A 26,663-nucleotide genomic window follows, 5' to 3' on the forward strand; every position below is an offset into this window, starting at 1 on the left:
CCACAGCCGGGCGGGGAGCCCCCAAAAACGTGCGCGCAGGTGGGGGGGGGCCCCGCTGCCCCCTGCCCCCCCGGGGCTCCCCCGCCCCACCCCGCCCGGTCTCAGCCGCGCCCCGCGGAGGAAGGGGGGGGGGGGGGGCGGCGCGCAGGCAGCGCGCAGGCAGCGCGCAAGGAGCGCGCAAGGGGCGCGGGCAGCGCTGCCGGCCCCGCGCCCGGCCGCGGCGGCTGCGCTGCGGCGCCGCCGATGCTGTCGGTGCCGGTGGCGGTGCCGGTGGCGGGGGCGGCGCGGGGCGCGGGCTCCCTGCCCCGCCGGCGCACCATGTGCAGCGGCGTCGGCTGCTTCTGGGCGCTGCTCTCCGCCGGCCTCTTGGCCGCCTGCGCCTCCGCCTTCCTCTCCCCGGCCTGGCTGCTGCCGCCCGGCCGAGCCGCCGCCGGTTTCGGCTTGCTGTGGCGCTGCGCCGGGCCGCCCCGCGGCTGCCACGGCTCCGCCGGTCCCGGCGGCTTCGGAGACATCCCCTCCGGCTCCTGGCAGGTGAGCGCCTCCGGCCCGCCGCGCCCCCCGCGACCTCCCCCGGGCTCCCCGGTGTCCCCCCGTCACCTCTCCGGCATTCCCCCGTCCCTCCCCGGACTCTCCGGCATCCTCCCAGCACCTCCCCGACATCCCTCCACCCAGTCCCGAGCTCTCCGGCATCCCCTCCACCATCCCTCCTGCATCCCGGCGGACCTGCCCCAGGCTCTCCGGTATTTCTCTACCCTCCTCCTCGCCTCCCTGAGCCTCCCCTGTCATCTCCCGTTCCGATCCAGGCTGCCCAGCATCCCCTCATCCTGTCCGCCAGACCCGCCCCAGCATCTCTGTCCTGCCCCGAGCATCCCCGGCATCCCCCCAACGCTGCTTTCAAGCATCCCATCCATCCCCTGCATCCCCCCAGTCCTGCCCCTGAGCACTCCCCCAGCACCTCCCAGGTGTCCTGCGGACCCCGCGGTGCTGCTTCCCTCTGGGGCTTCCTGGTCACGCTTGGCGTGCCGCATGGGAACCTCCTGGGTACCTTCTTCGTGCAGGTGTGGCAGGCAATGCAGCCCGAGTGCTGCTGCGCTGCCCATCCTGGCCATGGCCCCAGTGGTGCCACGGGTCTGACCCTGTTGCCTGCCCCATCAGGGCTCCCGGCAGTGCCTAGCTGCCTGGACCCCAAACCTTCCTGACCTGCCCGGGCGAGCTGCTGCATAATGTGTGGGATGGAGTTGGGGCTCAGACAGGTCAGGTTTGGTGCTCCCCAGTGGGGCTTTGAGCATCGCGTGCCAGCTGAGTTTGCTAAGTGTAAAGGGAACAGGGAGGTGGCCAAAACTGCTGCCTCTGGGACACGCGGCTCCAGAGACTGAGCCTGGATGTGGGGACTGCTGCCGTTCCCCACCTGGCCAGCCCCAGGTGATGCCCTTGCCAGGTTTTGGGAGGAGGAGGCCAAGGCCGCCCTGCTTGCCCTCATCAGCCACAGGGCCCAGGGGTTGCTGCGGTGTCCTGGCGTGACAAAGGCTGCCTGTCCGGGGTGGGTGTGCACTGGGACCACGCAGCACACAAAGCCTGGCCCTGGTGCCTGCTGGCCGCTTGCCCTTGCCCCTTCTTCCTCCTCTCCTTTTTTTTTTTTCTTTTACTTTTAGCTTCTTACCCTGAGGTTTTATGATTTTGCTGCTGCTGCTGCCCAAAATGCACGAGCTTTGATTTGCTCCAGGTTGCTATGCTGCAGAAATCCCAACATGGGGGCTAAATCCCAGCGAGGTCGTGGCTGCGCCCAGCACAATGGGTGTCAGTAGTTGGATTTCTCAGCCTGTCGTGGAGCTGCGCTGCTCGCTCTCCAAGGATGCCAGGTCCGCGTGCAATTGCTTAAATCCTGTCACGGTCCTTAAAACTGTCATTAAAGACAAATATTGTGAATTGCAAAGAAAAGAACCGGCTGCTTAAAATCCTTCCTATTTATATAAAAACATGCAAAAATGCTGTCGTTTCCATAAGTTGGCCTTTGTTCAGATGTTTTTGCAAATGTAATTCAGATAAACACTTCCAAGCAATAACAAACTTTCAAGATAAGAATGAAGCTCGGCAGTGACTCATTTGAACAAGCTTCAGCTACAAACAGCCTCAGCCATCTAATAGCCTCTGAAAAGCCTCTAGATCCGGAATATCATGTAATGCAAAGCCTCTGAGCTCCCAAGGTTGGGCTGTGGTTAGGATGAACAATGTCACGGTATTGTGTGGGGTTTACAGGGGATTTTGGTGACACATCTTTGTTACCTTAATTAATACCAACCAAATAATTGATGAACGACAAACAGTGCAGTCTGTTTCAGGGAAAAGTGCTCCCCTACCAGCTTTCTGCCATGGCAAGGATGCGAATACCTGTTGTGATGATTATTCGATGGTGTACGATGTAATAAAACACCCGTGGCAGCTTCCCTAAGGCAGGCTACAGCTTTGGCTCCCTCGCCTGAGCAGCCTCCTACACCTGCATGAGTTGGTGCTCAGCACGGGGGGAGCTGAGCACTGTGAGCCCTGCCCAAGTTCAAGCAGGAGATTCTCCTTTTTGGAGAGATGGGGGAGGTCACGAACTGAGGAAACTGTGGTTCTTTTTTCTTTGCTTTCAGAACATGTGACATTCATTTCCAATCTTTCAAGCAATCTTGTGGGTGGCTCCTTTAAATGAAAGCCAAGATCCTAACGTGGAGGAGAATCTAGGAGCTTTTGATAGCAGCCACCAGCCTTTTGATGAAGGGTTTGAAGCTGTGGCTGTGGGGAGTGAAGCAAGCAAAAGCTGACACAGGGCTCAGGAGCTCTTCTAGTGTGGAGCTGGTGGCACACCTGGGGAGGATGCTGAGAGCACACCTGGGGGGGACGCCCACCTGCAGAGCACAGGGGTGGGAGCAGCCGCAGCCAGGATGTCCAGTCCCCGGGGATGAGATTCTTTTTGTTTCCTGAAACGTGCGCGGTTACCATGTGTCAAATCATCCCCTGCTCAAATGTGCTGATTCGATGAAGGGGTGGGGAGCATTCAGCCCAGCGAATGATCGTTAATGCCAGTTTTGTGTTTGCACTTGGGGGATTATGTTAATCATGCTACAAATGATTCTTTGAATCATGTCTAGAGGTTAATTAACATGCCTTTTTTCTCTTAAGAGGGCCTTCATGTCTGCTTAGAGTTGCTGGCTTTTTTCTGCTTCCTTTCGTAATTACTTTGCAGCTTTCTAATATCATGGGTACCTTTAATTTAACCCTCTTGGTGCTCAGGCTTTGCACTGTGCTCAGCATCACCGGTACCCAGTGATGTGGCTGACACTCAGGCAGCTCACACAGGATGAGACCTTGCAGGGGCAGATGGAAACTGGGCATGGGCTGGTGGGTGCCAGGTGAGGAGAGAGGATGGTGACACTGCCCAGGGGCCAACGCTGATTTATGAGCGAGGCCCTTACACGGACAGTTGATGGCAAGGTGGATCTATCATGGGAGGATCTGGAGCTGCCAGAGCATCCTGAGGGGTGCAGGCACCGTAAGGAAACAAGATTGCTCTTGGGAGCCCAACTGCTAGAGATGGGAGAAACAGGCAAGCTTTGGAGCTCTGCGCTGCTTCATTGCATCTCACTGTTTCTTTTTTTGGTGCCAGATCCCTGTCTGCCTATGTGAGCGTGCAAAATAGTGCTTTATGCTGAGCTAATTTATTTTCTCTTTCAGTGGGAACATTTGGCTCATGGGTTCGTATGTCAGTGCTGCACTTCAGAAGCTAGTGCTGCTTCATTTCAAAATTCTATTTTTATTTTTCAGATAGTCTCCAATTATTTTCAGGCTTTGCCAAGCACATAATCTAAAATAACAGAAGCTGATCAGCCCATGATGTTCAGGTTGAAAACACATTGACCATTTGCTTATGAAGCCAGCAAGTAACCTGCTGGAGCACAACACAAAATAACCCACCTAGGATGAGGGTGAAGGCTTTGCCCAGCCCCATGAGGCACCTGGGTTGGTCTGTCCTGGGTTGTTGTCCATAGCAGGGATTGAAAAGATCCATCGAAGCCTAGAGAAAAGGCGTAGCACACATGCTTACCCTTGTATTAAAAGATGCTGAAAGGTTTCATACACCTCCACTGCCAGTTTCTTGTTCAGGTCAGCCACTGGGTTCCCAATGTGACCTTAGGTTTGTTTGTGGGGGTCAGATTTGCAGAGCTGGGCAGCAGCCCCATTCCCAGTGAAAAAGCATGTGGTGTGCCCCTATGCATGGAAAAGAAAGGATTTTAGAAAATCCATTGCTCCTCTGTTAGCACAGGCTCTGGCACAAGGAGGAGCTGAGCATCTTGGGTGTGCCTGGGTTGCCATTCCTGGGCCCAGCCTGCTGTTCCTCCAAGGGCCATGTATGAGGCCGGCGTGTTAATTTGGGGTTATCAGGAAATCAACTTTTAGCTCCGCATCAAAGACGTTCCCGAGAGAACAGATTCTTCCTGGCCTACCCCTATCAGATAGTTTGATTTTTAATTGCATTTACACAGCCTTGGCATAAAGCATAAGTGCTCAGCAAGTCTTGAAATCACCATCTTCCATTTTCCTCTTCATGTGTGTTACTTTGCAGTAGACTTTATTTCCTTTTGTTAGCCACCCAGAGCTTTTTGACCTATGTTAATATAACATAAAATTCCCAGATGATAGCCAGGACTTACCAGCCAGGGAGCTGCTCACCAGTAAGCAGGGCTGAAATGCCTCCCCAGCTGCTGAGACCAGACCAGCTCATGGGTGGGCCACGGAAGGTCAAGTTGACTGAAAATACACGCAGCCTGCTCTAGGGATTATTTCTAACAGCTCCAGTCTCGACAGGAGGCAGAAGCTGCTTTGCTTACACAAAGGCACTGAAAGGTGGGTATTAGCTGCAACATCGCTGCTTGTGGCTGAGCAGCAGCCAGGGCTTAGCTGAGAAGCGGCTGCTTGTGATGGTGATAACCAGCTCGTGCTGAGTCACTTGCCCCCAAATGCTCTGGACAAACAGAAACAGGGAGCCCTGAACCCCGCCCTGAAGGGCAGGACCTTCACCTATGGGGACGTTTTGGGCTGAATGTTGCTCTTCTCCTTCGTGGGACCCAGAGCAGAGTCGGGTGTAAGTTGGTGGGGACACGTCAGGGACATTTGATGGCACGATGTTCCCTCCATCCCCCTTGAGGCTGCAAGTTCTGCTGGCGGCTTTGTAGGGAGAAGCAGATGGGAGAGCTGGGAGACCTGGGGGGAGCTCCCCAGCCCCGGACGATGAGCCTGGCTTTGCTGTCAGTGCCAGAAAAGGGCTTATCCCGAGGAAGGATAATGACAGAGTGCGGGTGAGAAGGTCTGATCTGGTACCCGGCGACAGTGCACTGCTTGCTGCCTAATTAAAATTTCATTAAGTTGGTTCGCATCCCTTGATGGAGGTCACAGGCACACCATTGATGTGCTAATGTCTTACTTTTCCCCCTTTTTTTTTTCTTTCACCACTATCCATCATCCTCTTAGATAAAGCAGTGCCATTAAGAGGTGCTTTCCAGCGTCCCCAGATGCAATGGCACTGGAAGAAAGACAGCCATAATTCATCAGGCGTATTATCTGTCTCTTATTTTCTCCCTAATTAAAATGATTTTTTTTTTTCTTTTTTCCCTTCAATCAGTTTGGGCACTAACCTTTCTGGCATTCATGTTGAAAACACCAATTAGCTTGAAAGTGGGAAAGTTACCTGAAAGGCCAGGACTGGCTGAGCTGTGGCTACAGGATTTTTGCTGAATTTTGTGTATGAGCAGCTAAATCTGAGCTGGTGAGGAGCACCCCCTGTGCATGCTGTGGTGCTGACAGGTCCTCATTGACCAAAATCTTCATTCAAATGGGACGAAAAGAGGACTGAAGACTCGTTGCCTCCTCTGTGTCCCTGTGCCCCAGCACACACTTCGCAGCCAAAACCACCCCAGCTCATGGCACTCTTAGACATCAGCCACCCCCATCAGCGTCCTGCCTGGGGCTCCACATTACTGCAGGGCTGGTTTGGGAGGTTGCACCTACTCCCATGTCCCCATCAGATGACACCAGGCACTTCCCAATGCTGCTGAGCAGGGAACAACATCTGCATGGGAGCAGGATGGGGATGGAATATCAAATAGGAAGGCGAAAGCTCTCAGATGGTGCCGAAAGGAAGGTAATTGCTGGGGAGGAGAAGATGAGGACGTGTGGGATCCTCTTCCCGGCCGCTGCTATAATGCCGACCAGATGGCGGATGTTTGTTTCTGTGACTTGTGTGGGGGAAATACGAACAAGCTGCGAGCCTTGATCCACCCACCCCTCTGCACGCAGTGTCTCCTGCAGATACAGATGCCTCTCTCATGCACCCAGGTGGATATTCATGGTTTTCTACCAAGATTCCCTCCTGTGCCCTTGCCCAAAGAAAAGGCACTACTATTTCAGGAACAGGGCGGCCTCACCTAGTGGGGTCTGGATGAAAAGCAGTGATTATATGGTTCAATGCAAAACTCACGGAAAATTTTGGGAAGATTGACACACCTTGTGGCCACATGGTGCTGGCAGCTGCAAGTCTTGCATGGTGCAGGTATATGCACAGACCCCTTGGGCACTGGGTTGGAGAGAAGGCAGCTTTGCTGCTCCAGTGTTGCTGCTGCCCTGCAGATAGACACCAGTTTGAGTATTTGCAGCTGATCCACCCCAACGCTCTTACTTCCCCCTCCAACAGCCGGTGGTGATGGTTCCTCCTCCACCCGGAGCCCAGCCAGGGGCATCTCAGGCCCCGCAGCAGGGATGAGCCCAGCTGCCAACATCTGGAGCCACTTCCCAGTATCAGCTCCCACTGCAGCCTCCTGTGTCCTTGCCAGTACTGCTGCAAGCTCCAGACCCTGCACTCCCAGCCAGCACCTCTGTCCAGCACTGATTCATTTTAACAAGGTTAAAACTCCAGTGTCCATTTGGTTTCTGCCTCCCTAGGCACAGCGCTACCCAGTTTGACCCCAAAATATCTTCTGCACATGAATATTTAATCACACAGAGCTCTGATGGAAAGGGACTGCATGGAAAAAAAGAGAAAGGTTTGATTAAGTTTTGTCCCCTTTTACTTGCTATTGCTTTTCAAGCCAGTGTTCCCCCAGCTCATTCAGGGTTTCTCAAACCTTTTTGCCTCAACAGATAACCCCAGAAAGCCAAACAGGCTGTGACCTTCACTCTTTTTCTTTTGTCAGTTAGCCCCTGGCTTTATTTCCTAATTATTTAGTGTATTTACTTTCTGCCCCCATTTGCAAAGATGTGCAATCTGTAACCTTGTCTTCAGCCTGCTGCTCTGTGTACCATGGGTCCCATCTGGGATGGCAGCTCTCAGGGTGGTCAAGCTGCAATTAATAAATTGCATTCATAAACTAATGTGTGGCATGGTGCGACCCAGCATGCAGGACGTGATCGTGGGAGCTCTGCTCAGCTTCCATCTCAGCAGGAAAGATCCCAATGCAAGGGACAAAGTGGTTTATCTCCATTCAACCAATTACCAAGTACCACTTCCCAGCACCAGCTCACTGGATTTTTTTTTCTCCCTTTGCTCTTTTCATTTTAAGCAACAAAGATCATGGATGCCGGATTCAAAGGATGGCTTAACCGTTTTTTAAACTTTCCATTAGGGACATTAAGTGATTCTCCCCAGGGTGGTCGTTGTGTGATGTTTTAATTTTGATTTTTTGGTGAATGGAATGGTATCTTCAGCAGATTTATTGCTTAGTGAATGGCATAGCTATGGCGCGTGTCAGACCTGTAAAATATTAAAATAATGGGTAGGGGATTGTTGTTAATCGGAATTTACTACGCTACATAAAGACAAATTTACAGTCCCACCAGGGGACTATTAATTTGTTTAGGGATAAACAATTAATCTCCCCAGGAGTGGGAGCAGAAAATCTGACATGGTTTTACATCTCCGAGCACGGCAGAGGCAGGATTGTTCACAGCCTGGGCAGCAGCAGCCACAGGGCACGAGGTCCTGCTTCTCCATGGCCAGTTTTGCAGTGGGAGCTGTGCCTTCTCATGTGATGAACGGGCTTTTTCCTGCCCCCGCCTGAGCTGATGTATCGTGATTGTTCCCCCCCATCTATTTTTGGTTTTCAGCCTTTGCATCCTGTTTCCTGCATCCTCTCCTTTCCGCTCAAGATGCAGCAGGCACAAACAGAGAGGAGAGAGGGAGGTGCTGTGCAGCTGGAGGGAGAGGCTTTTTAGCTGCCACAATTTCTTACCTTTGTTCCATGAACTTTTTCAAACTTAGGGCTTGTTATTTTCCTTAGGAAGAGGCTGCTGATCTGCAGGTGCAATTCCAGTACAGGGCAGGAGCGCTTGTGTTTAATCTCCAGACAAGCTCCTGTAAAGGAAACAAACAAACAAAAAATCTGTTTTACAGGAGTGTATCCAGGGCTTTGGGAGGTAATGCCAACATGGTAGGGAAAGAAGTTTGCACCTTGTACTTAAGCAGCTGTGTGTATTGCATAGCAGGATAATGTGGGAGCCAGGCTAGGACCAGCAGCTTGCAGTGGGGTCTCTTGCCATCTGCACTGAGACACCCTGTGCCTGCACCTTTTACCACCCATTTTGGGGCCAGCAGCACCACTGCTGTCACTTGTGCCCCATGGCAAAACCGCTCAGCTGTTACCCACCCTGCCCCAAGGTCACTTGGCAGCTCCGGATCCTTTGCCTCCATCCAAAGCTCACTGTTTACCTACTCCTCCTGCCCACTTAAGTTCTATTCAGAGCATGACCTTAGATCCCCTGGCAAAGGGATTGGCTGGATTTTTTGGCCACCACTGTGTGTACCAGGGTGCTGCCAGCACCAGGACTCACACTCTTGCCTGTGCAAACCCCAATGGCAGGATCTGAACCAGTCTGGCTCTTCTTTCAGTACAAGACTCACCTGCACTGATCCTATTTGTGCCTTTTCTCCCGGTGCTGTGGCCTGAAAAATACTTTGTCCCTTTGCACGTTTCCACGGGGATTAGTAGCCTGAGCAGCTACAAGGTTGCTTCTAGCAGGAGCTGCAAGTTTTTAGGGGAGTTGTGCCAACATAATTATGATGAGCCTCGATCATTAAAAATAATATGCTTCACACGGGAGAGGAGCAGACCTGCTTCACAAGACCCCTTTCTGCTGAAAAATTCATTGCTGTAAATAATTAATGGTTCCTGCAAAGAAGGATGGTTTTGCATGTTGCTGGGTGGAAGGTGAAATTCAGACGCCAGCTAGAGTAATTTTTTTTTTAATGGGTACACATTTCTGTGCCATGCTGCTGCTCTCTGGGTCCTTCAGGGGCTATGATGGGGCCAGGGGCTGGTCACCAGCGCAATGTCCCCTGTCCTGAGGAAGCACTTGTCTCTGGTGTCTCAGTGTCTCCAGAGGCAGAAGAGAGGAGCAGATTCCACAGTCCCTGACTAAGCGCCCTCTCCATTCCTTTTGGTGGCTGCTTGCACTGCCGTGCCTTTTCCATTGCATGTCAGGAATTAATGTATTGCCAGGACAGCATTTGCATTGCTTCTGTAGTGTAAAAATAGCCCATAAATTAAATGCTGATTTTTAATCACTGCATAGCACTGGGGAAAGCGCTCGCACCGGGGTGCCAGGGTGGCACCCAGCAGCTTCCTCACCAGCGCCAGCCTGTCCCTGCGTGGAGCAACAGCAGCTCCTGGTTTGGCTTGGCAGGCAGCAGATCTGCTGCCCCAGCACCTCAAAGACATCTCAGGTGCTAAAAATACAGCTCAGTGGGAGGTAACACAGGTAGAAGCAGGACAGTATCAGACCTGGGTAGCAGCACCACTAGTCACAGGGGGACAGGGAGATTTTCTTTGCTGTTTGGACCCACCATGGCCATCAGAGGGGAAACCCAATTCCTCCTCACCCCCTCCAGTCTGCCTGTGGTTCCCGCAGCACAACACGCATTTAATAGATTGTATTCCTGATTTATAACCTCTTTGGTGAGGGGCACCAAACGGAAATGTTTATTGGGTTTGTTTCTATAGTAACCATGGTTGCCCAAAAGCTTGAACACTGGGGGAAGAGGAAAAAAGGAAAACTGCATTTCTAACCAGAACACCTCAGCAGGGTGAGGACTGGATACGAATGGGTGGAGGTGGGACCTGAGCTCCTAGTGGCTCCCACATGGGTTATGAAAATGAGTCTTGTTAGGAAAATTGGGACAAGACCTGTCCTACAGGAGCACTGTGTTATGGAGCCAAGGCACGGATGTTACTGCTGGGTGACTCACCAAAGCCAGAAGCATTTCACGGAATTTGCTATAAAATACTATGAAATAATAGGACTTGATGTGCCTGCAGCAATGCCAGGACTGAGGTGCCCTTGCACCGTTCGAACAGTGCCAGGAGCTGGGTGCTGGAGGAGGAGGCACCCATTGTGGGTCCTCCCCAGCCAGCCACACCATGCTGCTGGCCGGGCTGGCACGCATCCCCGCTGCTGCCAGCGCCATCCCCTTGGCAGAGATGGAAATGCCACCTGTAACAGGGACAGAAACTGCTACAGTGCAGCTATCAGGCACCCATACACACGGCTGAGCTGGTTTTGCTGTAAATTAATGCTTTTCTCAGGTTTAGATTCTGATGCAATTTGCATGTTATGGCCAGAATATTAATTAGAAAAACTGCTTCCACACCAGCTGGGCAGTGGCTGAGCCAGGCTGTAGGCTGTGCTGGCCTCCCCTTCGCCTATCCAGAAAATGCTGCCACTGGGTGCTCCTGGAGCCACCAGCACCCAAAGCATCATCACTCAGCACAAGCTGGAGTTGAATTCCAGCCTTAAATGACTGAGTTTTGTTGCTGAAGAAGCTAAATCAAAGACCAGGGAGCAGCCCGGTGTTGTGGTGGGAGCCAGCTGCAATTAAACCTTTGCAGCAGTGGGCTCCCCACCGTGGAGCACTGGCAAAATACCTTCTAATTGCTGGGCTTGCAGGGGCAGGTGCCGTCATGAGATGCGTTTCAACTCTCAGCGGAGGCACTGACACGCATTGCAGGCATCTAATGGCACTTGTATTAATGACGTAGCCCTTCATGCATGTAATACATTTGCTATTATCACCATTGCCTGAATACTAATAACCCCTGGGACCAGGTGACGGGTGAACCGTGGGCTCAAGATTCAATGGTGAATTTAAGCAGCAGAAGGAGGAAGAAGTGGGAGAAGTCACCCGTGCGGGGCCCTGCTCCTCACTCCAATGTAGGAGAGGGGGAATTTGTGGGGATGTTTCATGGGGGTGGTGGGGGACACTGCCTCGCTGACCGCTCTGTGTGTCCTTCCAGACAAGCGCCGTGCTGTGTGCGGGTGGCTGTGTCCTGCTGGCCCTCAGCTCGCTGCTGGCCATCGTCGCCGTCCTGCTGCCCAGTGGAGCGTGCGAGAGGCGAGTGTGCACCCTGGCTGGCTACATGCAGACAGCAGCAGGCAAGTGACGGGGACTTGGCTCTTTGGGGTGGAAGGACAGGGAGGGTTTCCCTGGAGTACTGCCCAGCCACCCATGTCTGTGCAGCCCACAGCATCCTGGCTCCCAGCAGCAAGAGGCACTTGCAAACCCTAACCAATGCTGGGACAAAAGAGAACAGATCTTCACTTTAGCAACTGCCTTCTGTATTAGTGCTTATAAAATGGGCCACCTTTGAGGTTAAGCCTCTGGAGGCATTTTCTTCCATACGCTTTATAACCGGGACTGGGTGTCACCTCCCCTAGCCCACGTTTCCCGATGGCCTCTCCAGGCAGCCCGCCTGATGCCCTGTTAGATTTTATTTCTGTTGCATTCTTTTTATTTGTCTGCCTTGGAGAAGCACTAGCGTGAAGGGGAAGGGCTGGCCCTGTACTGTGCTCCCTGCAGGGCACAAAACCCACCCCAGCCCTACCCACCCTGCAGGGAGCTGCATCTCAGGTTCTGAAGCGCTGTGCTGAGCAGCCCCAATGCTGCGCCAGCCATGAGCTGCAGCAGGGATTTAAAGCACCCCCTCGTGTCTGTGCCCGAGAATAAACTTCTTTCCTTGGAGAAATCCTCGGGGCCAGCCAGGCTTTGTTATCAGCCTGCCAGCATTCAAGCAGCTTTTGGGGGAAATCCTGTTAGGCGCTTTCCTCGCTGTGACTCATCCCACAGGAGCCGATTTGGGGACAGATGGAGGGGCCTGGCCTGACAGCGACGGCTGCTGGAGCACAGCCACGCCACAGGCAGGCAGAGCCAGCTGCTCATGCCCCTGTCCCATTGCTGGTGACCAAACGTCCCTTGAAGGCTATAGTTTGGAGGTTCCCATCACCTCCCTGTGTCAGCTGGCAGTGTGGCCAGGGTGGGTCCTTTGGGTACAGGACTGAGAGGTCTCAGCCCCAACCAGGGCACGGTGTGGGTCACCTGGAACCTGGGCTCAGGGGGTCTCCATTTGGGAACAAAGTGGGATGGAAAGGGGTCACCCTGCATCACCTTTGCCCATGGGGGTGCCACATCTGGCTCTGCAATGAGAGGTACAAGCGAGTGTAAATTGAGGGATGAGGAAGCATCCCTGGAAAGGAAACCAACTGTGTTAGATAAATACAAATGAGGCACTCTGAGGGGGCTCGGTAATATTGAACAGGCTGTAAATAAACTGTAGGCTTTAAGCATTATTGACAAATGAAAATTTACTGGGTACATTTGAGCAAGCTAATGGGCTGCTTTAAACCCTGGTGGTGCCTTGCTAAGCATTTTGTATTGCGCTTTTTAATTTTGGTTCACTGTAGATTAATTCCTATTCAGAGCAAGGCAGCCCTGAGTCAACAGAATTAAGTGGTTTAATGTATTTGGATTCAGAAATGCTGCCCCCCTCTCTCCCTTGTAATTCCTCTCCCTGTTCCCACCCTCTCCAGGAGGAAGCTCTTCATTAGGGATCAGCTGCAGCCCAGCCAGCAGCTGGGTGACAGCAAGAGAAGCTCCTCCTCAAAATTACATTATCTCTGTGGGAGACAAAGCAGGTTTGGGGAAGGACAGATGAATTTATATGGAAGAGAAGGAAAGCAGAGCAAGCCCATGAGTTTTGGGAGAGAGCTTGCTGGTGGGGTCAGCTCTGTCCCTGTTGCAGTGCCAGCTCTGATGGGGTAGAGTCCTGTCAGACTACCACGAGATGCCAGCAGAGCAGTAGGATGGAGGACAGGGTCATGTTTCTCCCAACCCCAGGTTCCCCTACAGCACAGCGGGTCCCACAGGTGTCATCCCTCTGTCTGCCCTGACTTCTTCCCCCAAAATCAGAACTTTGCTATTTTCCCATGCTACAAAAACAATTCAGGGAATTTGGCAGAGTACCACAGGCAGGAGCTCTATATTATCAAACACTGAGCCAGGCCGTCAGCTTTCCCAGTAAAGGGCCAGGTGCACTCAGCCAGGAGCATGAAATCTGCCATAAAGTACATGAGGAGCAGCAGCACGGGCAGATCCAGGAACAGCCCCTGCACCGTATCAGACCAGCGCCCTGAGCCACACTCACATAAACCCAGGTGCAGAGACCAAACCAAATGAGGCTCAATCCTGGGAGCAGCCCACAGCAAGTGGCAGAGGGGCTTAGGCTGTGTCTTTAATATTTTCTGCTATTTTTAGAGAACCAAGTCATGCCTTTTCCAGCCCCAGATGGAAGGAAGACAGAAAATTCATGCAGATAGAGCAGAGCACTAATTGCAGACACAGACATGCCATCAGGGTTCAGAGCTGGGCTAATTGCCACCATACGTTGAACACATGATTCCCGATGCCTGGCATCCACTCCATAGAAAAAAAAAAAAAAACAACACACAACATATCCGCACAAATGACAAGAGGATGATCCCTAATGAGAGTAAACAAACAGCAGAGAAATAGGGGGATGAATATTTGTTCAGCTCTCACACCCTACAAGAAAGGCAAAGCTGCCTCTCAGAGATTAGAGATGTGGCTCACCCCCCAAGCACGGTGCCATCCCTCTAAAATTACCTTTACTGCTGTAGTGCCTCCTCAGCAGCCTGCATCACAGCATCCCTAAAAAGGGAGGAGCAGCCTGACTGGCCCCATTTATATATGGGGCAGCAGGGCCCAGCTGCAGCCTGTTGCTGCAGGTGGAGAGGGACAGGGCATGCAAATGTTGCACAGCTGAAATCCTGCTATGGTCCTTTTTCAGAAAAAGCCTCTTTGCTAGTATTTGTAAATTGGGAGTTTATTCCGGGGGGAATGTCTCCTAAGGGAAGGGCCAGGGATGTTCTCCAGGCTGGCTGTGGCTGCACAACCTCTCCAGTGGCTTCCAGGTGCTGTGCCAGGGGGCTCACAGCTGGACATTTCAGATCACCTCTGCAAAGCTCTCAGACAGGTTTTCATGTGACTGCCAGTGGCAAAGCTGCTGGAAGGAGCGTGGGGTGATCGCAGTGTCTCGGTCACCAGTTTCACCCATGGTACCCATCGGTGATGCCCCAGGGAGCCCCTGGGCCCCACTCGGAGCCCAGCCCACACAGTCCCCAGCTACATTGCCACATTGGGGGAGAAGATTAGAGCCGTACGCCGCTGCAGATTGGCAGTGTTTTTCCATTTCTATCCCCACCATAAGCAGGTTTTGCTCTGCTGAACGCAGCCCCTTGGCGGTACTGAAACCTGAGGTCCCTGAGCTGCAGAGTGGTGCAAACCATGGGGTGGTGTCCCTACAGCACTGCTAGGGGAAAATCCCCCAGGGAACTTGCTCCCGTGGATGATGTTCATCTGCCAGTGGAAACAGGGACAGCAACCAAGGCTGGGTAAACCCCATCAAACAGCAAATATGGGCAGCTTTCTGCTCTGGGGGCTTGGGAGAATAAGGGAAGGATTACAGGTCTGTTGCTGGATTAAGCTGCTGGCAGATGTGCTCTGGCACCAAAGCAGATTGCATCTGCTGCTTAGGAAAAGCAACAGGTCTTCAAAGGTGGGCTGCAGGGACCAGCAGCCTCTACCCAGAGCTCCTTCTGCTACCCTAGAAGCCTTGATAAAAGCCAGGACTGTTGCTTTTTGGAAGCTTTCCATCATACACTTTTCAGGCAAAGCACTCCTGATCCATTGGCAGTTGATAACTGGCTGCCCCCCCAGCTGCCCCGCAGCCTCTCCCAGGCGTGTGGCAGGAGGAGGCTGCAGAGCTTTGCGCCTCGGTGAGGGCACAGGCATGGTCAAGCACGAGGCAAGCCTCTGGGGGGAGTTTTGCTTTCACCCCACACTGCTCTCTGTCTAATCCTACCACCATCAACTAACTGCTCGAAAGAGCCAAGTGCTGAGGGCAAATGATCCTGACCTACCCGTGCCTTTCTAAGGTTCTTTTAGTTTCAGAGAGCCATTTCCCAGCATCGCTATGACAGAATCAGAACAGTCCTAAGACTCCAGTAAGACAGGCAAAAGCCCCCAGTTACGCAATTCCCTTACTTAACCTCATTTTAATCCTAAGTTTCATGGTAGTCCTGAGAGCTTCCTCCTACAAAATTTGATTGCATTTCGCAGCTGAAGTCCCTCTTGCTGGCACAAGTAACACAGCGGCATTAGAGACGTAGCCACAGCTTGCTTTTGATTAGTCAAGAGCAAAGCAAAATGCAGGAGACCTTGTGCTTTTGGAAGTACCCTCTGATTACTTAAGACACTGATCATCAGGTAAGAACATAGAGAGAGGAAGAATCATTAATTTTCCGATCAGAGTGAATCTTTTAAATGCATTGCCTCCCAAGGGCTGAAAAGCAACCAGGACCAAACAGGCTGCCCAGGTGTGCTGCAGGATGGGCAGGAGATTTGCCATCAGGGTGCAGGCGTGTGCCAGGACACAGCACAGAGATGGCAGGTCCCTGGCCAGGAGGCTGGCCTGGCGGCAGTGTCACAAAGTTATTTAGGAAGGCAGCGTGAGCTTGCTGCCCCCATCACGCAGCCTGGCCCTCCCCATGTCTCAGCCCACCTTTGGGATCGATGGTGCCCTGTTTTTCGTTGTGCAGGCTCTGAATGGCAAACAGCACTGTCCTCCACGTCCGTATTGATTTCTCGGACTAGTATTGATCAGCCTGGTGACATATAGGTAATGTGTAATTAGTAAGTTAGATAAAAATAGTACCAAGAGAGTGTATGGCCAAGCTGCCAGGGTACTTCAACCTTCCTAGCATCTCCAGGGTGGCAGCAAATAGAGGGGTCATGACTGCCTGCTAATTGCTGACCTGCTCTTAAAAGCACTGTGAAAGTCCCCCCTTCCCTGCTGCCATCACTACCACCCAAGGTGGTTTTGGAGCACTGCCTGATGGTGTCTGTGATGGAGGGGATGTGCCCACCAGTCCCAGAGTGCAAGCAATGTCCCCTGCATGTGTCCCTGGCATGGCCCCTGCAGCACCTCTTTGAGGAGACAAATGGAGCAAACAGCTGTCCAAGGCAGTGGACAGGTTGGATCTGGGCAACCAAAGCTGTGTCCAATGTTAAAATGCTCAGGGCTAAAAATGTCCAAAAAGAGAAAGGTCCAAGACCATACAGCCTTTCACATCCTCCTTCCATGCAGCCCAAGCCAGAGCCAATGCGGATAGTTTCCTGATTATTTTATTTTTTGGCAGTAGTGGCAGAGGGGAGCAGCACCCTGCTATCCAGGCATTGATTTGATTTAAAGTCACCCAAAGTGTCTTTATCAGTCCTCTATCCCTGACATAAAAATAGCATCTTGGCTTTTATCACAGAGCCCCAGCAGCCCTTCTCCTTGCAGCAGTAGTGTCTTGTCAAGACCTAATGAGATGACCTTGCTGGCTGGCTGGGTCTGACCACCAGGGCACCATTTAAAAACTGGTGTCATAAAGCTGTTTCCAGCCATCCACAAAGGGTTCCCCAGAACTGCAAGGCTTGGCTAAGCAAGAGGAGAAGCACCAAAAATAAAGCAAAGTCCAGCCTTGTTGCAAAGTGCTTAGGCATGCAAGTAAAAAGCAGCAGCTTCACACGTAAACCCAGCTTCTGCGTTCCAAGGGCACCTGTTCTGCTTTTCCCTTGTCTTTCGCTGGAAGGAGCAGTGCTCCCATCACAGCTGGAAGTAATTGCACGGTCCTTGTCACAGCACAGGTCCCCATTGCCAGCTTTACTCTCTCCCTTTCACATTTCACATTTTGTCCTTGCGATAGTGACAGTAACCAACAACATCAAAAGCTCCGGTTCCTTCCCCATGCAAGGCTTTTTCCCCCTGCTTGCTTTAATTACATTAGCAACGTCAAAAAACTGCCTGTGGCACATTATTATTCAGCCAGTGAACTCTCACTAATTCCTGACACAACCAATAAATATCTGTGGGCAGGCACCCATGCCACCGCACTGAGCACTGCCACTGGGGCGCTGGAGAGGAACCTCTGTGGCAGCGCAGCCTGCGCTTTGCTCCGCTCCGCTGCTGGCATTGCTCACGCCTGACTTACACCTGCTCATGTTTTGCTGATGCAGCCCTCTGCTTTGCTGCATTTTTTTGCCAAGTTGCTCCAGAATTCAGCTCAGTAAAAGCAGGCTATAAAGCCCATGAACTTGCCTTGTTTGCCCAGGGTGAGGTCCCACATCTGTGCTGCTATCTCACTCACGTCCCCACCTTCCTGGGCCAGAGGCTGGCATGTCCTGCGGCAGGGATAACACTGAGCCCTCTGGAGGTACTGGGCACCAGCACCAAAGTCCAAATGATGATGTTCCACCAAACTCTGCATTTTTAAGAATGCAATTAACTTCCTTGTTAAAAACAACAGTTTATTTTTATTTTTTTTAACTGGCTAACTTCCAGCTGGTGCCACCCAGGAAGATGTTGTGGGACAGCAAAATGATCTTACCAGGTCCTTAGACTGATGAGCAATGGAAGTGGGACCACAAACATTGAATTATGTTCAGTCTTTTGCTGGAGAACATTTTTACTTGTGCTGCAAGAGAAATTCCTCCATGCTCACTTTGGTGTACACATTTGAGTGGCAGATAGTGTCGGTTTGAGAGCCGTTCTGTGATTTTGCTTTCAAAACCGAAAATCTTCAGCACAGAGCCAGGCCATTAAACTTAGCAGTAAAAGGGAGAGTGTCTGGCAGCTTTCCTAATGGCCGGGCTCCTGGCCACAGGTTAAGTGTGGGCTCGCCTTCCCCCCCAAGGTTTAAACTCATTTCACACGAGGTGCAGAGCTGCTGAAGGAGAAGGGGCCAGATCCTGGCTGTGCTATAGAGCAGCTGAGCCCTACTCCAGCCTCGGTGAGGGAAGCTAGGGATTCACTTCTATCTGACATTTCGACAGTTTCTTTCCTCTGCTTAGATCTCAAACTCTGGTTTGGTTTTCTCCACAAACAGTTTTGCCATTTGGCACCAAGATGCTCACATGGTGCCTTCAGGCTGGGGACACAGCAGTAGCAGCATGCCTGGGCTAGCGCTGGGAGCAGCATATTTCTCAGTAGCCTCATTTAGAGAATAAACCAGCCATATCCTTTCATTGGTTTCTTGGAGAGGGGCAATACATTTCCAGTGGCATCAGTGACAGAAGCAATATCCTTTCATTGCTATCATTGGAAAAGAGCAGTTTTATACTGTAAGAAAGAGCAAGTTCACTTGTATGAGACATATTTTCTATTCCCTTAAACCTGGGGAAATCCTAGGGTTATTAATACATGGTAGAATTGCTTCTCTTTCAGCAGTTCTCCTAGGGATTTGAGTTTAGACTAGTTATTGCACATGAATGCAGTAACAGTACATAAAGTGTATGTTTTGTAAATAATAACAGTGCTTTGTAATAAATGGGAACAACAAATAATCAGCTCCCCTGGGCTTCCCAAGCTGCTTCCCTTGAGGAAATACAAGCCAACCCCAAGGAGCCCAGCACCGTGCATTATTTCAGATAGGAAAATTCACGCTCATTTTCCAAGGGAGTTTGCTTCCCCTTGTCTGTGCCTCTCCATGCAGACACTTGCTCTCAGAATTCTGATATTTTCAAGGTACCAGTGATGCTCAGGGAGCTCTCCAAGCCATACCTTCCCAAGCAGACTCATCACACAAGTTTCTGGGAAGAGATGGCTTTGATTGTGGTTTACATTTCGTGGACATTAGCTGTGCTTGTTGGCTGTTCCTGGAAGGGTCCTTCCTCTGCAAGTGGAAGGTTGCTCATAGCACAACTGGGATGTGATAAACCAGATCCTGCAAAGCTTTGGAGCATCTATGATCTAACAGCTGTTGCTACTGGCTGCCCAGTGTTGAGAAGGAGCACGTCTCCTTATCTCCCTGCTATGCAATTAGGTGTTTTGGCTGATGTTTCTTTTCATAAAGGGTTTGATTTTTCCCTTTTTTCCTCTGTCTTGGCTCACATTTGTATCTGTTGTTGCTGGGAAGATGGACACTGACTCTTGCAAACCACCTCAAGGCCACCTGAATATCCTCCCTCGCTGTGTGAGTGGAGCTCCTAGCTGAATTTCATGCATCCTGAAGCAATTGTGTAGAAGTCGCATCATCATTATTGACTCATCCATCTCGACTGAATGTATAGTGTAAAATAGAGGAAAAAAAAAAGTCCCCATTCTCTCTGATGATAATAGGGAGCTGGGGACTGTCATGGGCAGTTTACAGTTTGGTTTGCTCAGTAGAAGGATGCTTGCACTTTAGGGAGCCATCATCAACCTAAACATCCAGCCCTCCCTTTCTGTCAATGTTAGAAGTTTTGGGCCTTTTAGTATGATGTGCTAAACTGGTAGTAGCAGCACAGAAGACAGTCTCTAGCCTGGGTGTCAGACATAAATGTCTGGTGAGATCCTGGCTGTAATTTAACAGTCATCTGAACGTGGGGACAGGGAGCTGTCAGTGCAGAGAGGAGCAGCATATAGCTACGAGAGCGGCATGTCCGCTCATTTACCAGCAGCAACATGCTGCCCCAAAACATGAAAGCTGATATCAGATTATGTTGAAGCCCCCAAATGCCTTGAAATCTCTTTTCTTAGATTAGATGAAGCTCACACTATCTGTAGATCTGCCTGGGAAGTCATTACTAGACCTTGCACTCTTGGCACACAGCAGAGAAGTGTTGGCTGGATTTGGTGAGCAAGGTGATAAATCTGGGCTGCAGCTGCTCACTGTCCTTTGTGTTGCAAATTGCTGAGGCGGTTAGAATTGGCTTTGTTAATACATCAGCCAGTCCTGCTTTAAGAGAAGGCAAATACAGAGATGGGATTTCCCTGAGAAAGGTGCCGGGAAGGTCTGACAAACTGTGCCTTTCTGGTAGCTACAGCCCTGTCTGACCTGAAGCACAGCCCCAGCTGCGTGGCTCAGACCCTTCGGTGGGACACAAGGTGCTTCAGTCCTGCTTCGCTTGCTCTGGATGAGTGCTTGGCTTCAGCATCCTGAGTAAGTGCTCTATGATCTGGGTGAGCTGGGAGGCCAGCCCTGAGAGCGGATGAGTGAGCAGTGGCTATGGGCCAGTTGCAGCTTCCTTTTTGCACAGTCTGATAATGCAGTTTGGTCTGGCAGAGGTCTCCATCCATGTGTGGGCACGTAGCACAGCTCCCAAGTGAGTGCTGTTCAGAAATGTTTTGCTCTGCTTTCCAATCTGAGTCTATGCTGAGTTGTATTTCCTTACTGGTAAGGAACAGATCTGCTAGGAGGAGAAATTTACCCTGCAAGGAGTGTAAACACAGATGGAAACATGGTGAAGCCCTTTTCAAAGTCAAGGGAATAAATCTGCTTAAAATACTGAACATCTGGGGCAGTGAAAGAGCAGGTGGAGAACTGACCCAAGAGAGGACACCGGTGCTAAAGGAAGGTTATCTGTGGAGAGGGCACAAACTGTAGGATGGTGGAAGTGTCTGTAATAGGGAAATTACCACAAAGAGCAGCAGAAAGCTCTAGTGAGGTTACTGCTTTTGATCTTTTAAAGACTCCTCGATTTTTTCTGAGGCCTGCATCCCAGGCACTTTAGATAGAGCAAGTTGGCAGGCTTTTCCACTGAACTAATCTCATCTGACCTTTCTATGGCAGCACACAAGGGATGCAACCCTGCATTTCCTCCAGATGCCGGGATAAGCAGGATTTTGCTCTTAGTTAGGCAGCAATCACGGTGCTGCAGAAGCCACCCTGTGCATTGCTCTGGAAGGGCAGGACTGGCATGTTTATGCCACTGAGGATCAGCCTCATGCTGATGGTTTGGCCTTGTTCTGTCTTTGATTTTCACCTGCCACTCTGAAAGTTCTAACTGGAGAGCCAGGCTCTGAGTAGCCGTCAGGGAGGGGAGGACTGACCGTGCTGGTCAGCTCTCCTGGTCCCAGCCAGAGCATTTGCTATGCTCTGCAAGAAGAGTACTCTTGAGCAGGGGTTTGGGAACCACAGTTGGCCCAGGGGCTGCACAGGAGACACTAGCAGGAGCTGGCCCTTATTGGTAGCTGAGAAAATGTTAAATTGTGTTCTTTTCCCAGCCGTGACCTTGGCAGAGACACGGCCCTGGCTGCTGAAGCCCATAAAATGAACAGCCCCTGTTGCCTCCTGATAGGGGTATAAAAATATAATTACTTGAAGAGTGACTTACGATTCAGTGAAACAAGGACCTTCTCCTTTTTGATTGAATTACGCAGCGGTATTCCTAGAAGACTGGAAGCAGATGGCAAGCACTGGCCAGGCATTTAACAGCCTGAGTTACTGCTGTGTAGAGGGGATGGAGCCGAGTATGGCTGCAACGTGCTGCTCCTACATTACCACTTTCTTTGGGCCACCATCATGGTGCATTCCCTAGAGGGAATCCTTCTGAGAGGCTGGAGGATGGGTCGGGACATGTTTGCAGCAGTAGATGGAGATGTGCAGTGTGTCCAGTAGCAAAATACTACGCAGCAGTGACATACAGCTCAAGTAGCAACAAAGAGAGGCAAAATTTATCTTCCTGTAAACCCAAGCTGAGTGCTGCTGTGGTTCCAGGTAGGCATATCTTGAATGTGTCAATAAAATCAATCCAGCTATTAGCAGCTTGTTGTGTTATCAGCTGTGGAAGAGTCTGGTGTGTGTTAGGCAGCTGTGCAGCCTGCATTTTACGAGGCGACCAGCTCATACCACTGCTGGGGTTGCAGCGATTATCACATCCTCTCACAGCTGGGGCATAGTACAGCTTTTATGAGCTCCCCTAAATCAAAGGCCCTGTCTTTTTACAGACAAATTAACAATTCTTTTTTTTTAAGGCTTAACAGCCAGCTGACTACTAGGTGAGATGCAAATCTTGTTGCTGAGTTGCGCCTACCACATTGTCTTTTTGATTATTTTTATTGAAGAAGCAGATGTTCTTTTGGAGCTCTGAAGCCCTTACGAGGGAGACTCATTTTCTGCTGCTGTGATCTCTTTGTTGCAGGTGGGTGATGTATGAAAAGGAATTGCAAATAGCTGTTTACAGCAAGCAAAGTCACGGAACAGCCCACTTTAATTTCTGCTATCTGTCGGAAACCGTTGTTGGTGATGGTCAAAATTAATTAAGCAGGAAGGAAGAGAGCTGGGAGGCACTGTGCATCCAGTTCTGACATTGAAATATTAATGGTGAGCTAATCAAGAAAGAGTATCTATGAATAGCTAATCAGCTTACAGTTTGCATTTTTAGTGATGCGGTGAACTTCTGGGCAACAGCCCTTTGCAGGAGAGTCAGTGCGGAGGCGGGCTGCCTGCTGCCTGATCGCTCAATTTGGAAATAAACAAAGAGCTCGTGCCTGTGTTGGGGCTGAGGCATGTTTGCCTTTTGCATCTCGCAGCGCTGCTGCTGCTGGATGCTGCCAATTGGCGGTGGCCTGCATCCCTCCCACTGTTGCCTGTGGCAGCCAGGTCAGAGGGTCCAGCCAGAGCATCCCTGGTGCTGCGTTCCTTCCTCCCAAATGCCAGAGGGCTCAGCTCCTCCAGGACAGAGCTGCAGCATCTGTCCACCAACAGGTCCTGTGTAAATGCTCAAAACATGCCTTGAATGTAGGAGCTTGTCCTCTCGTTCCGTGCCCAGCGCCGAGTACCCCATGGGAGGTAGCAGCCGGTGTTCCCGTGTCTCCTGCCGACGTGTGACTGGCATTTCCAAGGCGAGTTTCCAGGCTTTTTTGGGGGATACAGAAGGTGATGACTGTGAGGAAAATTATGAGGAAATGATCCCATGACAAAGCTGGGCTGATTTCAATCAAAGTCACAAAAGTAAATGTCACCTTTGGGTGCCAGAAGGAGTCAAGCAGCATTTCTCCCTTTGACGTCAGCATAATGAGGGCTGTGGCTTTAGAGATTTGTATTGCTGTGTTTCTGCAAACAGTTTCCTCCTCTAACCTCTCGGAAATTGGATTTTGTGGGGCTGAGCAGTTTGTGTGCAGAAGATAGCAGTGGGACTGATAAGCAGAAACCTGTTTACACACTCATAGCTAATGCTGCAATTGGGCAGGGAACTGCCTGGATTTCTTTTTTTTTTATACTCAATCAAATATAATCCTTGTGGCTGAACGTCTCATCGCTGCTTAACGGAGAGAAATATGAACAGGGTAGTTTTAATGGATAACAAATATGGAATTGGCTTCACATGAAGCAAAAGGACAATGGCAATAACTAAAAGTTAAATGATAATAAGGGAGAATCAAGTGGTGATTGGTAAAGAATAGCTTATCTATGTTCTCCCATGCGGGGCCATATTTCCCATATTGCCAAGTTAGCAGGAATGACCCAAAATGCAGAAACGAGAGAGTCCAGACACATCACTCTCACAGCAGAGGGGACATTCTGGGAAAGGAAAATGGAAAGCTGATGGCATCAGTTAAGAACAGCATGAAGGTCCCGGGGATGTCCAAAGGCACAGTGGAGCCCAGTGGTTGTATCTGGCTCCCGTGTCCCATGGGAGGTGAGGAACCCCCTTGCTGCAGGCAGGCAGGTGCCACAATGCCCAGCCACAGCTCCTGGGGGCTGGCAGTGGAGTGAGCAGCAGGGTTTTCTCCAGGAGGAGCACTCTGACACATGCTTCTCTGTTGCTCCAGTGTAACCCAAATCTGTCAGCCTTTAGCGCTTGCTGTGAAGGTCATCTGCGAGCAAGACTAATTATTTCAAGCAAAGCAGCAGGTTAATGCTACTAACCTGCTCCCAGGAACCAAGCTCTGCCCTGTGCCTTGACTGAATAGCTGCACACAAGCTAAAGGGAATTACAGATGCATGAAGGTGTACATAAGCCCACAGATCTAAACAGATCCTACTGGTATGTACCTTAAGCACAGAGGGAAACGCATTTTTCATAGCTGATTCATTCAGTTGTCATGAAAATGCTGTTTCCAACTGAAAAGTAGTAGTATCTTTTATTTCTGCTGTTTAATTTTCTTTAATCTGCTCTTGACATTTATTGAAAGGAGTGTTTTGCGCACATCAAAGCCAAAGATTTCAAAACACCACAAGAAAAAAAAATAAGGTCAGCTCAAGGGAGGATACGCTAGCAAACATGAGATGAAAGGCTCTGGTTTTCTACAAGGAGGGTCTGTGCAAAACAAGAGGTCATGCTGATCCGTGGTCTGAAGGTGCTTTGCTGGCACCTCTGACACTAGCTGCAAGTGCTGGGTTTTGTATGTTGTGACACTCAGTAACATAAGCAAGGCCATCCTTACTAGGAACAGATTTAAAAGTAAAGGATGCCCTGATAACTTCACTCTTCGGAAGCCTCTTCACACGGGCAGAGTTTCCCGTGGCTCTGCCCGGCATTGTCCCAACTTGCTTTGCCCAGAGGCAGAGCCGCTGGCCCCGGCAGCAGCGCAAAGCTCCCAGGGCTGCGGGTGAAGCTGAGCCATCCATTGCATGCACTTTCCATAAGCGAGTGTCACAAGATTAAATGAGCCAAAGCACTTGACAAGCTGAACAAGCTGCTGAAAACAAACCCAGTGGTGGGGCTGACCCTGCAGGACACCTCCCAATGTGTTGAATGGTCCTGAATGCTAAAACTGAAGGAAGAGCGTAAAAGAAACCCAGAAAACTTCTGGGTTTGTTTCATTTTACAGAAGCAGAGGTAACGAGATGACACAGGTTAATGTATAGCTCAGTTGTATGCTCATTGCAAAGCACACATTTCCATCCACAAGTCATTAGTAAATCACTTTCCCACCACTTCTCTTGGCATGTAAAAGAAATTTCTCTCTCCCTGACATTTAAAAAAAATCCTAATAAGTTATACACTCCATGACTTTATTGCATTTTTAATATTTAAAAGAAGGCTAGAATCTATAACCTCAACCTTTAACAAATGTACAGTAATGTGATAACAAATTTGCCTCGAACAGCTGCTATCTTGGTACCAACTGGCATGAAGGAGGGAAGTAATTGGCTTGTTTTCAGATAATTACCATAATTGTAGTGACACCATTTGGATCACATCTAACTGTGTTCCTGCTGCAAGTTGGATAATTTAATAATTGGCAGAATTTAGACTGACAGTAAAGGTAAAGTCAGCGTATGGTGGGGAAATCGGCACACGCATCCCTGCGTTGCTAGTGCAGGCTCTGCTGCTCTTAATATGAAATTTTTATTTTTTTATTTTTAGATCTTTCTGCTTTTCTTAAAACCTGTGACCAGCTCATGCCTTTGTTCCTTTTCTGATGCTTGACCCGATACGACCACATTTTACACCTTTTGATTTGAGATAAATCACTTGGGTTCAGTCCTACCCAAATTATTATTTTCTCCATGCACTGAGTATTTTTAGCTGTCCTAGTTCTGCTGGGGGCCTGTCAGAGCTCTGCTCTGAAAGTGGATTAAACTGTAGTCACGTGCTTACAGGCAGCAGCCAAATGCTTTTCCTGGAGGTTGAACCCAGAACCTCGGGAGCAGGGCTTATTTCCCTGGCCTGGGCAGCAGCTGTGGTGGGCAGCAGAGCGTGCCGGGCTCAGCACGATGCACTGGAGGGAACTTTTTCCCTTTGTACCTTCTTGAGCTTGCTGCTTGTGGCCAGTGTGAAAGGGACTTTGCATCTCCTGTGTCTCCAGTCCTGACAGCTGCCCCGTCAGTCCCAGGAGCAGGGGTACTGCAAGGTAAGGCTGAGAGATGGCTGAGGCTATTGGGGAAAAGACAGAAAGGTTTTATCAGGGATCAACCGTGTGCTTTTGCCAAGGAGTTGCAAAATGTAGCAGAGCACTGAGCTGGTGCCCTGCAGGGTGTGTGTGGCTACTGAGAGCTCTCCTGCAGCACCTGCCTTGTTTTGCATATGTCCATGGCCTTGCTCATCACCGATTCCACTTTGCAGAGCAGAGGTTAAGACACCCAATGGCAATACTAATAGTGCCTGGGAGGCGTCTCTGGAGTTTTTCCAGTCCCCAAGCGAGAGATACTCTTTAGGCACATCTGCTTATTTTGCTTCATGCCCCCGCTGTTCTTTGTGGCTATTCTGCTTTCCCCAGTCTGAACCCAGACACGTTTGTCAGGAAACAGAGAGGTCAAGGAGGTTGCACCAGATTTGCAGGGTGAGCAGAATTAATGCTCATTGCTAGGGGCAAAACAGAGTTCACGTCTTTCCACCTGCACCAGCTGCTGGCAGGGCCGTGCTCTGCCACAGCTTGGGCTGAACCAGGACCCCCAACCCATCCCAGCCAGCAGGTGAGGTGCCTGCTGATGCAGGAGCTGTAGGTCTGCGATGCAGCCCATGCCTGGGGGATGCCCAGCTCATCACACGCTGGGGAGGACTTTGGCACAGAGCAGGCAAAGCGCTCATCTCT

General features: G+C 50.7%; 1 protein-coding gene and 1 long non-coding RNA gene across 2 annotated transcripts in view; one reads left to right on the forward strand and one right to left on the reverse strand.

The window, feature by feature from the left end:
• The first annotated feature begins 131 nt into the window (after positions 1-131).
• The window catches only part of LHFPL7 (LHFPL tetraspan subfamily member 7), a 64,816-nt gene continuing 38,284 nt past the window's right edge, over positions 132-26,663 (forward strand). Inside the window, exons 1-2 of the mRNA XM_068655698.1 lie at positions 132-531; positions 11,319-11,457. Coding sequence (XP_068511799.1) covers positions 244-531; positions 11,319-11,457 — 427 coding nt within the window. The 5' untranslated portion in view covers positions 132-243. The remainder of the gene's footprint in view (positions 532-11,318; positions 11,458-26,663) is intronic.
• The window catches only part of LOC137842073 (uncharacterized), a 44,605-nt gene continuing 22,848 nt past the window's right edge, over positions 4,907-26,663 (reverse strand). The window contains exons 3-4 of the long non-coding RNA XR_011088900.1: positions 8,262-8,383; positions 4,907-6,657 (exon numbers count right to left, since the gene is read on the reverse strand). This is a non-coding gene — a long non-coding RNA (uncharacterized lncRNA). The remainder of the gene's footprint in view (positions 6,658-8,261; positions 8,384-26,663) is intronic.

The sequence above is a fragment of the Anas acuta genome, chromosome 19, assembly GCF_963932015.1.
Source record: "Anas acuta chromosome 19, bAnaAcu1.1, whole genome shotgun sequence".
NCBI classification, from domain to species: Eukaryota; Metazoa; Chordata; class Aves; order Anseriformes; family Anatidae; genus Anas; species Anas acuta.